Source organism: Rutidosis leptorrhynchoides, chromosome 2 (genome assembly GCF_046630445.1).
Source record: "Rutidosis leptorrhynchoides isolate AG116_Rl617_1_P2 chromosome 2, CSIRO_AGI_Rlap_v1, whole genome shotgun sequence".
Classification (NCBI taxonomy): Eukaryota; Viridiplantae; Streptophyta; class Magnoliopsida; order Asterales; family Asteraceae; genus Rutidosis; species Rutidosis leptorrhynchoides.
The window spans coordinates 690265965-690279605 of NC_092334.1; the positions used below are offsets into that span (position 1 = coordinate 690265965).

A 13641-nucleotide genomic window follows, 5' to 3' on the forward strand; every position below is an offset into this window, starting at 1 on the left:
TCCAAATTTATTAATCGAGCGCGAAGTTCGTTGACTTCTTCTATTATTCCTGGATGATTGTCGGTCGAAACGAGCGGATGAATGAGGTTTTTTTTGAATTTGAGATAGTATATAATCATGGCGAGATATTCGGGTAATGAGGGCAAAATAGCGTTTCGGATTGGTTCGCCGGTGAATGCTTCAGGTTCTTCGCCAAGGGTGCAGGTTGGTGGGTGGAAGGGATCGCCGTCTTCGCGTCTCCATTGATTAAGTCGACTACGAACCCATCAAATGAATTGGGGATGGCTGATTGATTGATTCATTCTGGTGACACCGCTTTCGGAGCTTAGGTGAATATCCATGTTGGAATAGCTGTCGGAATAACTATCGGAATAGCTATTGAAATCTGAGGGACTCGAACTGGTTGAGGGATTCATCTCGTACGATCAGATGAAGGATTTTCGATAAGAAATAGATTATAGGATGTAGATTAGTACCCTGCAATACATAATTTACATATGCATATATAATACTAAAAATCCCATAAGTTACGGTGGAATCTACGGAATATGTCAGACAAAGGTAACGATAACAGATACACTAATATATGAAGTAGCAGATACGTTAAGATATGAATTTTGTCTATACACTATTTATGCAATCTAGGCAGTAAGATATGTCTAGATTAAGAATGATAAGCAAGTGATTTCCTAAGAATGATAAGCAGGTAATTTTTGACACGAATTGATAAGCAAAACTTTTGACATGCAGACACGGTCGAAGTCCAGACTCACTAATGCATCCTAACGACTTATCAGTTAGACACACTAATGCAGACTTGGTTCGCTAAGACCACCGCTCTGATACCAACTGAAGCGACCCGTCCTAATCCATCCAGACGAAGTCCATATCGATTATAAACGATTCACAATAGTTAATTACATCGCGAGGTTCTTGACCTCTATATGATACATTTTACAAACATTGCATTCGTTTTTAAAAGACAAACTTTCATTACATCTAAAGTTGACAGGCATGCATCCCATTTCATAATATAACAAACTATCAATGACTTAATAATAATCTTGATGAACTCAACGACTCGAATGCAACGTCTTTTGAATTATGCCATGAATGACTCCAAGTAATGTTTCTAAAATGAGCAAATGCAGAGCGAAAGATTTCTTTCGTACCTGAGAATAACATACTTTCAAGTATCAACCAAAAGGTTGGTGAGTTCATTAGTTTAACATAAATAATCATTTCCATCATTTTAATAGACCACAAGATTTTCATATTTCAATACACATCCCATACATAGAGATAAAAATCATTTATATGGTGAACACCTGGTAACCGACATTAACAAGATGCATATAAGAATATCCCCATCATTCTGGGATCCTCCTTCAGACATGATATAAATTTCGAAGTACTAAAGCATCCGGTACTTTGGATGGGGTTTGTTAGGCCCAATAGATCTATCTTTAGGATTCGAGTCAATTAGGGTGTCTGTTCCCTAATTCTTAGATTACCAGACTAAAAAGGGGCATATTCGGTTTAATAATTTAACCATAGAATGTAGTTTCGATTACTTGTGTCTATTTCGTAAAACAGTTATAAAAGCAGCGCATGTATTCTCAGTCCCAAAAATATATATTGCAAAAACATTTAAAAAAGGAGCAAATGAAACTCACCTAATGTATTTTGTAGTAAAAATACATATGACTATATTGAACAACTGTAAGGTTGGCCTCAGATTCACGAACCTATATCATTTATATATATTAACACAGATAATTGTAATCGAACAATTTATATATATATAGACCTATTAGTTATATCATTTTTATATTAATAACCTATATGTTTCATATATTCATTTTATATATTTAAAATAAATAAAAATATCAATTTTGTTATGTTATATGTATTAAATATATATTTTGTATATATATACATATCGTTTGTTTTGTTAAAATTTTAATAATACTAAAATAATATTAGTAATGAAAATAATAATAATAATGATAATAGAGTTAAAAATTATACTTTTAGTATAAATGATAAAATGATAACTTTAATAAAAATAATACTCTTTAATGAAAATGTTAATTTTAATAATAGTGAATACTAATAATAATAACTACAAAATTAATGATTTTACTAATAATAATAATAACTTTAATAATAATAATAATACTAATAATAAAAATGATAATGTTAATCTTCAATATAAATGGTATTAATAATAATTTCAATAGTGATACTAATAATATTAATAGTAATGATAATAACAAGTTTTAAAAATAAAGACTACCTTTAAAAGGGTTTCTAAAAAGAAAAGCTCCAAACTGGGTTCGAACCCGAGACCTCTCGCTTAACCCGAACACATGCTTAACCAATTGAACTGATTTATCTTTCTATTTAATTTCTCTAACTTAAATTTATATAACCCGTTTTTCTGCTGTTTTCTAATTCTGCCTAGAACCCAATCGATCTCAGCCCAACAACAATAACCACGGCCCAAATTAAACATGGTGACCCGTTTAAAAGAGTAATCTGGCACGTCTAAATCCTTAACCCTAATTCACAGTCAGATCAATTCAAAGCATTCAACAACCGATTCAGAGCATCCAGAGATTCAATAATTGATCGAAAAATCATCAATCATGATCATAAATATTTTCTATCGACACTTTCCAGTAGCCATCAAAAGCTTTAGTTTTGGGATCCGGTCGTCGACAGTAGCAGGTGCAAAAACTCAATTAATCTCAGTAATTGAGTATAGAAAGTTGTAGCAACAATAATTCGATCAACAAGATCATCGGTGCATCAATAAATTAGATAAGTGATCGATTCCTCTATATTCTATTAATTCTCTAAATTCTTTATATATATATTGTACCTTTATCTGATCTAACTAAGCATCGATTAAAGGTGTTCTTGATGTGTTTGATGATGGTGGTTAATAAATTTGATGAAGATCAGTGGTGTTCGAATAGTGATCAAAATGGGAACGAATCAGTAGTAATTATTGATTTGAGTAGCAATTGTCGAAGGGTTACAGGTTTGATAAAGGTATTGAATGTGGTCTTGCGTTGAACCAGAAAGCAGAACGGTATATGGTGATCATTTATTTATTTACCTATTTATATAAGTAAATATTTCTATCAGCCATCAATGTTCAACATATGTTATTAATCGATACCTGATTTATCTATTTGGTTTAGGGTATGAAGGATTTGGGTATCAAATTGTAAACAGGTTCAATTCGGGTAATAATATTAGATGATTTTATGGTTTGATGCATACCTTAACATTAGAATTTAGTTTTGATGGTTTGTAGGTGTAGCAGCAGCATGTTAATAGCATAACGATGGTGCTTGGTTTCTGTTTGATCTCGAAATAAAAGGTGTCGGACAGTAAAACTGTAGTAGCAGCTTTTTCAATTGAAATAGTCATATGAAGCCTGGTATGCAGCAGTAGCATTCTTAGTTTTAATGATTGTGAATAATAGCAGAATGTATAGCATAGCAGCAGCTCAATAGCAGGGTTTCTTGATGATTGTCATGGTGGTTATGGTTCGACAAAAGAGAATGGCAGCAGTGAAAGAGGATAAGATTATAGTAGCAACAATAACAGAATTAGAGTGGTGAGATGTTCATGGTTGTACAAGAACTCGGACAGCAACAAAATGAATTGTTTGGTGATAACTTTGAGTTAGTTTTGATGGGTTGCAGACGACAGAGGTGATGAGGATGGTGATCCGGTAATGGGAATAATAAAATGGTGAGTGCGTGTGGGGATTGATGAATTTGGTAATGGTTGAAGTTCAATATGCATCTGCATATTTATATCTATATAATATAATGTTATTTGTTTTGTATATGTGATATATATAAAGAGAGTTGTTAAATGTCGACGTTCAAAAAGTATACAAGAGTGGGACAGAAAACAGAATGAAAAGAAAGAAAAAGAATACAGATGGTGATTCTTGCAAATCTGCTTCGTACTACATAAAGACTTTGGTGTCCAGAACTTTATTTCCATTTGATGTTGATATTAAACAAAATTTGTATTCATCTACTTTTATATTTTATATTTAATAAATATTAATAATTAATAAATATATTAATAATTCTACTAATAATAATAATAATTACATTAATAGTATAAATAATAATGGTAATAGTTATTAGGAAGTTGATAATAATAATATTATTAATGATAATAATAATAATTTTGTATTATTTTAGATATGCTAATATATTATTAATGGTAACAATAATTAATATAATAATAATAAGAACAATACAAATGATGATTTTTACTAATAAAATAATACTAATCTTAATAATAATTTAAGTTAAAATTTATTATTAATTATAATAATATTGACATTAATATTGAATATAATAATATTATCAAAGATAACAAATTAAATATACCAAACTTCATATTATAATTTTTACTAATATTAATAACACCAATATCATTATTAATAAATATGAATGTAATAATAATATAATTACTATAATTAAACTTGTAATTTCATTTAATATATTAAATATTAATATTAAATTTATTAATTATATAATATTTAACAATCATATAATAACATTTATTGAATATTGGATATTTATATGTTTTATATGTATTACAATATACTAATAATCATTAATAGAAACTCATATATATTGATTCATAATATTATCATTTATAGTATTTTAATTATTCTATCTAATTGATTAAAGATTATTTTATTAGTTCAAAGATATTATATACACTTGTACTTATATATATATATATATATATATATATATATATATATATATATATATATATATATATATATATATATATATACATCTATTTACAAACAATTGTTCGTGAATCATCGGTCATAGTCAAGGGTTGAAATAAATACATGGACAAAGTTCAAAATTTTGAGATTCAATTCAATAGACATTGCTTACCGTGTCGAGATCATATTAAAATTAAGTTTAAATTTGGTCGAAAATTTCTGGATCGTCACAAAATCGTCCGGAAAAGTCGTCCAGAAAGCTTTTAATTTAATTAAAAAAGAAATTGATTTAATCAAAAAAGAAATTGAATATTTTATTATTATATCTTTCCGGACGACAAGTCGTATGAAAAGAGTCGTGCCTAAATATTTTTCGGACAATGGTTTTAATCAAAAAAGAAATCGAATATTTTATTATTATACCTTTCGTGACGACTAGTCGTTGCAAATAGTCGTCCGGAAAGGCCGTCCAGAAACACATTTGAAAAAGTCAATGTGGGCCCCATGGTCGTCCGGAAAAGTCTGGTCAAGCCGTCCGGAAAACCTTTAGACACGAAGCTTTCCGGACGATTAATTGTGGACGACATATCGTCCGGATTGACCTATGCGGACGATTTGTCGTCTGGAAAGAGCATGTCAAATCGTCTGGAAAAGCTCTTTTTCTAGTAGTGGGTAACACTAATGTTTCAAAGCTAAACTCTGATCCTGTTCCTAAAAGACTACTATTAGTTTTAGAAGACAAACTCTAATGCACCTACTATTGCAAAAAAAAAAAAACAGGTTCTATTGAATTCAAAAGTTCTCATCTTTTTAGTAATTTGTAGGTTCTGCTGATAAACAGGGGCTTTGATCAAGTAAAACAATTATTATGGTAAAGAATGTTGACCAGAAAAAAGAATGCCATACATGACACTTGTGCTTCAAATCTGGGTTAGCCTTGTCTACAACGTCTACTCGATGGTTACGTATAATTTCCAATTAAATTTATTTCCTGAAAGCCACCCTTGTGGTCTAGTGGTTCACCCCTTTGCACTTGTGCATTGGGATGGGGGTGGGGAGGTCTCAAGTTCGAGTCCCTCCCCTTAAAAATATTCGTAAGATTTATTTCCTGAAAGCCGAATTGCCCCGGGAAAGGTTTTACCGACCCATATTCAGGACTCAGGTCCGACCGCCTGCCCCTCGGGATGGTATAAGGTTCGGATCCCTGTAATGTGGTTCGGGTTTCCTGCCCGAAAGCGCGTGCGTGCGTGGCAAATGAGAGTATTCGATGCCAACAACTTGTCTTTCAAAAAAAAAAAAAAAAAAAAATTTATAACGAGTGTGGCACAATAAAGTCGTTTCAAGACCTCGAAAATAACATCTTAAACTAAACGAATACAATTAAACAAGCTTACAATGTTCTGTACCTTACCCAAATGGACAAAAATCAGTCGGGTATGGTTACTACTTGTATAAAAATTGAAATTGAAATTCAATCTTTATTCATCAAACCTCCTAGATGTTCGATTCAGTATGTTTCTGAGGCTATTTCTGCTCTCTTTCTTTTTCTTCCTACCATTACCCTTACTCGACTCATTAAATTCGTTATCCGATAATAACCCGGTCTCGAGTCTCCTTGAAACAGCCACAAGCTCATAAGAGTCCCAAAGCGATTGCTTGAAATCCCAAGGAGTCGTAACCTTGTTATTGTGGTGGTTGTTTCTTGACGGTTTAGTATTTGCTTCAACCTTAAATCTTGTGGGTTGGTTCTTGAACTTGAGTCGACGAGTGTCGAATTCATTGGTGGGTGATGGTGATGATGTGGTGGTGGTGTGACCAAGCCATGCTTGTGCTACCGCTTTGATGATTTCGAGTTCTTGTTGTTCTTCGGTTTGTTCAATCTTTTTCTTCATTGTAGTTTGGCAGAAAGGTGTGTATGGGGGGCCATGAATATTGGTTTATCATTTTCTATCTTTTGGGTACAATGAGAGCCTCACATGATTAAATTGAAAGAAGATAAATGTCAACAAATTTTAATGTGTTAAATTGGGTATAGTTGTATGATTATAGGTTGGACATGGGCTAATGGGTTATGCATGCCCCACAAATCTTGATGTATTAAAGTAGGATGACAATGTCAATGAATTTGCATATGAATTTGCATATGTATAGTTTATTTAATTGATACACATATTAAGACTTTTCTTTAAGTAAGGTTTTGAATAAAATGAATCAAATGCAAAAACATCAGTTTTTAAATTTGGAAGATTTAGGTATGGTTAAACCATTTTTTTGTCCAATTCATTTGCTCCCTTTGATATCTCAAAACCTTTCCCAACAATTTAATGTAAGACAATGTAATCCCCGAGTTGAGTATTATTACTCATCGACTATTAATAGAGATTACATGAAGCCCTAAACATCTAACATAATCCTAACGGACCCAGACCTACAATCTGAGTGGGCCTAAGCTAATCCGTCTAACACTCCCAGCAGTTCGAGCGGCGAAATCGCGAAAGCTCAGGCTGGAAGAAAAACTAGATAAATAAAAGATAACTTTATTTTCCGTATTTGTTGCATCGAATTTGCTGATAATCATTGATTGGTTGTATTGCTTGATTGCGAATCCTTTTCCGTAACATTTTTTTTATGTCGTGACTTGCTTTGTTTAGCCTAAGGATTGAGCAGGACTTGGGCAGAGAACTTTGTCGACAACAATAATCTTCATCGACGCTGCAAATAAATATTTATACTAGATTCTTTTTTTCATTGTTTAACATGATATTAGAGCAGCTGATCCTGAAACCGAGTCTGCTGTCATGTGCTGTTGTCTTTCTATCGTCCGTCAAATTATCCTACCCTACTAACTACCAAACTGGCCGCAATATCCATGTCTGCCGTTGCCTTTATCCTCTGTTACACAAGAAAAGATATCAAAATAAATCACCGTCCAATGTATCAACCAATTGTTAGCCTTCATGTCCCTCAATCTTATCTTTATTTTATTCTTGTATATTTTCTTTTTCTTTGTCATATGCGTCAGTGGAAACCATCGCGAAGACAAATACACAATCCTTATTATTATTATTTTTTTTGCCAATCCTCATCTTTGAAAAATAATAAACTACAGAAATCGTAATCGACGATTATTCTTTTCTATTTTTTAAATATTTTCTGTTTATTATTTGTTTAAATATAACCTTATTCTAATCTAATCATAATCGGCGTGAGGCTGAGCCGCCAAGCGTGATTAGGTTCCAAACTCTGAAAAAAATATAGTCATAAATCTTATTTACAGCGTTGATGAAGATTGTTATTGTCGACAAAGTTCACTGCTCAAGTTCTGCTCACTCCTTAGGCAAAGCAAACCACGACGTATGAAAAAAAAACGTTACTGAAAAAGAAACACAGTCAAGCAATTCGCAACTAAATCACCGAATATCAGTCCATCCAGTGCCACAAATAAAAAAAGAGTAATTTTTGTTTATTTGATACTGTTTTTTTAATATTAGCGTTTTCTTCTAGTCCGAGCTTTCGCGATTTCGTCGCTCGGACTATGGGGGCGTGTTAGATGATAGGTTAGTAGCCCAACCCGATTGTGATCTTGAGTCCATTAGAGTTTTTAGAGTTTATATGTGTCCTTATATATATATATATATATATATATATATATATATATATATATATATATATATATATATATATATATATATATATATATATAGGGTCATCATCAAGAGGGAAGTGATTTTTAGGGGGGAAGGGGGAAGTTTAGCAATTTAGTGGATCTGCTGGTAAAAACCTGAAAAACACGGAGGGGCAATTTGGTCAATTTGCAAATCAGATAAAAAAGGCGCTGAATAAAAATAATAACGAAAATAAAATAAAATGAATAAAAATAAAAACAATACTGATTATTTTCGTTCGTAATTCTAGGGTTTACTTCATCGTTCAATTTTCTAGGGTTCAATCGATCAAATTCTTTCATTCAATCGCTCGCTTTCACACAGTAATCGATCAAATTCTTTCATTCAATCGATCAAATTCTTTCATTAAATAGCTGAAGAAAGTGAAACAGAAGAAAGATCAAAATTAAATGACGGGAGATTCAACAAAAAGGGGGAAAAATTATGCGATAAAGGAAAATCGAAAGAAACTGAAGGTTCAGGTAATAAACATATTACGATTTATGAATTATAAAGAATTGTATGTTGCATTCTACAATTTTTTGTGAATATGTATAAATCTGATTTAATTAACATACAAATTCGTTGAAATGATATTCAGGAGATAAAAATATTTGTGTTAATGAAGCTTAGGAATCAGATCATGTATGTTCAGTGAAATTTTAAAAACATTACTTGTGTTGAATGTTTCATAATAAAAGAGATTTTGATAGTATGGTTTACCTCTAGTATATGAACGAGTAATAAATGTAATGAATATACTCTGTATGTAAATAATTAAAAGTGTATCACAGTTTTATATTGCATCATGTTTATATTACATGTCCTGAGTATTATGATATTATGATTAATCATGAGTAAAAAAGAGTATATGATATAATATTAAATTGTGCATTGTATTTGTATGAATCTGAATGAATTATCATACAAATTCGTTGTAATGAATATTCAAGAGATAAACATATTTATGTTAATGAAACTTAGGAGTCATATCATGTGTGTTCAGTGAAATTTTAAAAACATTACTAGTGTTGAATGTTCCATAATAAAAGAGATTTTGATAGTATGGTTTACCTCTAGTATATCAAAGAGTAATAAATGTAATGAATATGCTTTGTATGTACATAATTAAAAGTGTATCACAGTTTTATATTGCATCATGTTTATATTACATGTCCTGAGTATATGATAGAATATTAAATTGTGCATTGTATTTGTGTGAATCTGAATGAATTATCATACAGATTCATTGTAATGAATATTCAAGAGATAAACATATTATTGTTAATGAAGATTAAGAGTCAGATCATGTGTCTTCAGTGAAATTTTAAAAACATTACTTGTGTTGAATGTTTCATAATAAAATAGATTTTGATAGTATGGTTTACGTCTAGTATATGAAAGAGTAATAAATGTAATGAATGTGCCCTGTATGTACATAATTCATGTAACACCGTACTTTTTATTTTATTTTATTTTATTTTATTTTATTTTATTTTAATTAACACAGCGGAAGTTATACTTACAAAATGTATGAAGTTACACTTCATACATAAATACATTTTTATCAAACAACTGGTGTTACGTTAATATTCGATTTTATATAGACAACATCAGAGTTCTAGACTTGTCGAACACAACTCAAAGCGCCCATCTTCTCCCATGTCCACAAAAGCAAAAGACCTATAACCTGCAAGGGGGAAGGTGGAGGGGTTAGCACGAAGCTAAGTGAATGGACTAATCTAACAGCTAAAACACATAGGTACAATCACTAGAACATGCAGCAACAAATTAATCAGACGGTTATTCACACAACTACTAGAACATGCAGAAACATAGCAATCTACCATTAACATACAACATAAAAGCAATACAAATACAATATCCAACAATCAATTAAATCCAAAGACCACTAAGGCATAAACACATCTTCAGCAACGGTCAATCCAAAGCAACCGTGATAACTACAAACAATGGTCAATCAGAAGCAACCATCCGGGTAATCCGAATCAACCTATTGAGAGACTCGGCGGCCTGGCCGGGCCAACGACCCCAGTTGATCACTTTAGAGTCTACCGAAAACTCATAACTCTGTATCACTAGTATAAGTCTTCCACACGCGACGGACGCGTGATTCCGACTTATATTAATCATACAACATCAATGAGCCCAACCTGATCAGAAGCAAGGTTGATCTCTCCCGACCTGATCAGAAGCAAGGTCGGTCCAATAAACGCGCGAGGTCATAGTCCACATCACACCACAACAAAGGTTCTAAGCATAGCAACTAGGTCAACGGTCTAGGTCATATCACTATATGCCTTAACGGCTAGATTAATCCACTCACCGAATACCAGCACGAGAAGAACTCAGAGGTCTTATATTTCTGAGTCTTCACTTCTCCTGATCACCTAGAAAAGATACAAATAAAGTCAGTAATTATATCCTGATAATATTCTATCAACAAGACAGACACAAAAACGAGATAGAAACAAAACAATCATACATGCTCATTCAACCGTACGAGTAACACCATCACACGCACGTTTGAGAACACTCAACCGTCAGGTTGACAACTCACTCGTACGTTTGGTCTATGACCAAACATCCAACAATGACTCACCTGATCCGTACGGTTCACTACACGAGTGACCAGTGACTCGTACAAGTCACATCTCAACCGTACATATCATCACAATCAAAACATAAGTTCCCATCACCACTCACTCGCACGGTTCACCACACGGTTGACTACCTCAACCGTACGAGTGAAGGCTCACTCGTGCGAGTGATGAAGAACAGTAGCAACAGCTAATTATATGGGTTTCAACCCAAAAACACAACATCAAACATCAATACATACACTAAATCAACATCTACAAACATGTAATCACTGTATGATAAGTCTACATCATAATTTCAACCCATAACGACACTCTAAAGCTTGTAGAACAAGGCATACACCCTAAAACTCCTTTTTCTGATGAAAATAAAGTTTGATCCAGATTCTCAAAAGTTTACCATTGGAAAGGATTTTTCATTACGATTCCAACGATACTTGATTCATTAAAAACGGAGTTATGGTTTGAAAGTTATGACCAAAACAAGTTTCCACAAATCTGACCCTGTGCTCACACGTGTGACTGAGGTCTCACTCGTGCGAGTGAGTCCTCACACGTGTGGTTGACCCTCAAAAGTGTGGTCACTCATACGAGTGACCTGTCAAAAGTGTGGGTGCTGATGAACGCCTACAGCTCGCTGTTTTCGCGTTTTTTTGACCCCAAAACATGATTTTTGCTCAATCTGATCATGAAACCACTTCAAAAACATCATATAACAACTATAGAACATATATCTAACAACAATTAACACTAACAAACACAATTCATCAAGATTCAAGCATCAAAACTCACTTTTTCTCAAGAACACAAAAACCCAAATTACACAAGATTCAAGCAATGATTCAAGCATGCTAACCTGGTTTGATGATTACAAAGATGATATAAATCAGTTTCAAAAGCTCCACAAACCAATTTCAAGCTTGGATCAAGTTAGGGTTTTGATGTAGGTGAAAGATGAAGAACGAGGTGTTTGGTGAATTTTCTAGAAAATGCAAGAAGTGAACTGCACTAGTCATATAAATGGGTTTTAATTCCCACACTGTGCAACACACGGGTATTTATCAGTTATCTGATATCTTTCGTACTTCATTAGGCGACCCTAACGGAGTCCAAATTAAACAAATGAACCTGTTCTGTGACCCTTGTCGGTCTCAACTAAACAACCAAATAATTATAAACATATAATTATTAAAATCACTAATTACGCCATACCCAAGGGTACAATGGTCATTTCAACTAGGCCCAAAACGCGGGTGTTACAATTCATAGTGTATCATATTTTTATAATGAATATTATTGAAATTGTTACAGGTGAAAAAAAAGAACAAGGGAAACGGAAAGAAGTGCAAATACAAAAACCCAAAAAGAAACATAAACTAGTTGATTTGGAAATTATAGATCCAAAGTATTTAGAGAATATTTTTGTACAATTGTTAAAGAAGTATAATGTCATTCGAAAAGGTAAAGAAAAAAAATTGGGTGAAGGAAGTAGTGAACAAGTGCAATCTGATGATGATTTTGTTCAACATAAAGAAGTCTGCAAGACGAAAAGCACAAAAGAAACAGGTAACTCTATTTGTTGTCAATTTAAGCTAATATTTAACTATAAAAATTGAAAATATTATATATGATGCATGTTAGTAATGTTAATTGACAAATTAACTTATTATATGCTATTCAATTTTTTTATTCATTATAGTTTTTATAAAATGTTACATGTATTGAATGTATGTATATACTGATTACATATGTAATATACGCAACTATACGACAAGTTGAAGAAATAATGAAATCAAGATCATCTCCAAGATGTTTGTACAACGCCATTCAATCCATGTCAATTCAGCAAAGAAACAAAATCAAAGAGATAGGTTTTGGATCAATCTTAGAAATCAAATTCTCTGAAAATAATATGAAGCTTGCATATTATTTAGCTGATAAGTTTGATGAAACTAAATCAACTTTAAACCTCAAAAAAGGATCAATTCCAATAACCAAAAAAACAGTTCATGAACTACTTGGAGTACCAATCGGTGGAATGAATATAATGCCAGTTGAAAGAGTTGATTCAGAGGAACCAATAACAAAAATGTGGAAAGCGAATTTCGGGAAGCAAACAGTAAGGTGTGGGGATATAGTTGATTATATGAAAACAACAAAAGAAGCTGACAGAACCTTCATATTGAATTTTCTGATATTATTTGCAACATGCTTTGGCCAATCAACAAAATTTGAAAATTGCAACACAAAGTTCCTTCCAAGTATAACAGATGATGTTGATATATCCAAACTAGATTGGTGTGGGTACATTTATGAATGTCTTTTGCAAAGTAAAAAAGGTTGAAACAGGGGAGAAGGTGGTCAATTCTACAGTGTACCAGTAACTTTGCTAATTGTGAGTCAAATACCTCTATTATTATTGTTATTAGACTCTTTTAAAATGAATTTCAAGTAGGAAATTAATAGTTAAACACATGTAATGTTTTATTATGTGTATGCAGCTGTTGTACCTGGAAAAGGTAAAATGTAAGGGATATGATCATAAGCGTAAAAAGGCTATTATTGAGAA

General features: G+C 32.3%; 1 protein-coding gene across 1 annotated transcript; it reads right to left on the reverse strand.

Annotated features, from left to right (window-relative positions):
* Positions 1-6264: 6264 nt before the first annotated feature.
* On the reverse strand, positions 6265-6678 carry LOC139890350 (uncharacterized). Its single transcript, XM_071873238.1, has one exon. The coding sequence runs from the start codon at positions 6676-6678 to the stop codon at positions 6265-6267; it is 414 nt and encodes a 137-aa protein (XP_071729339.1).
* Positions 6679-13641: the final 6963 nt, after the last annotated feature.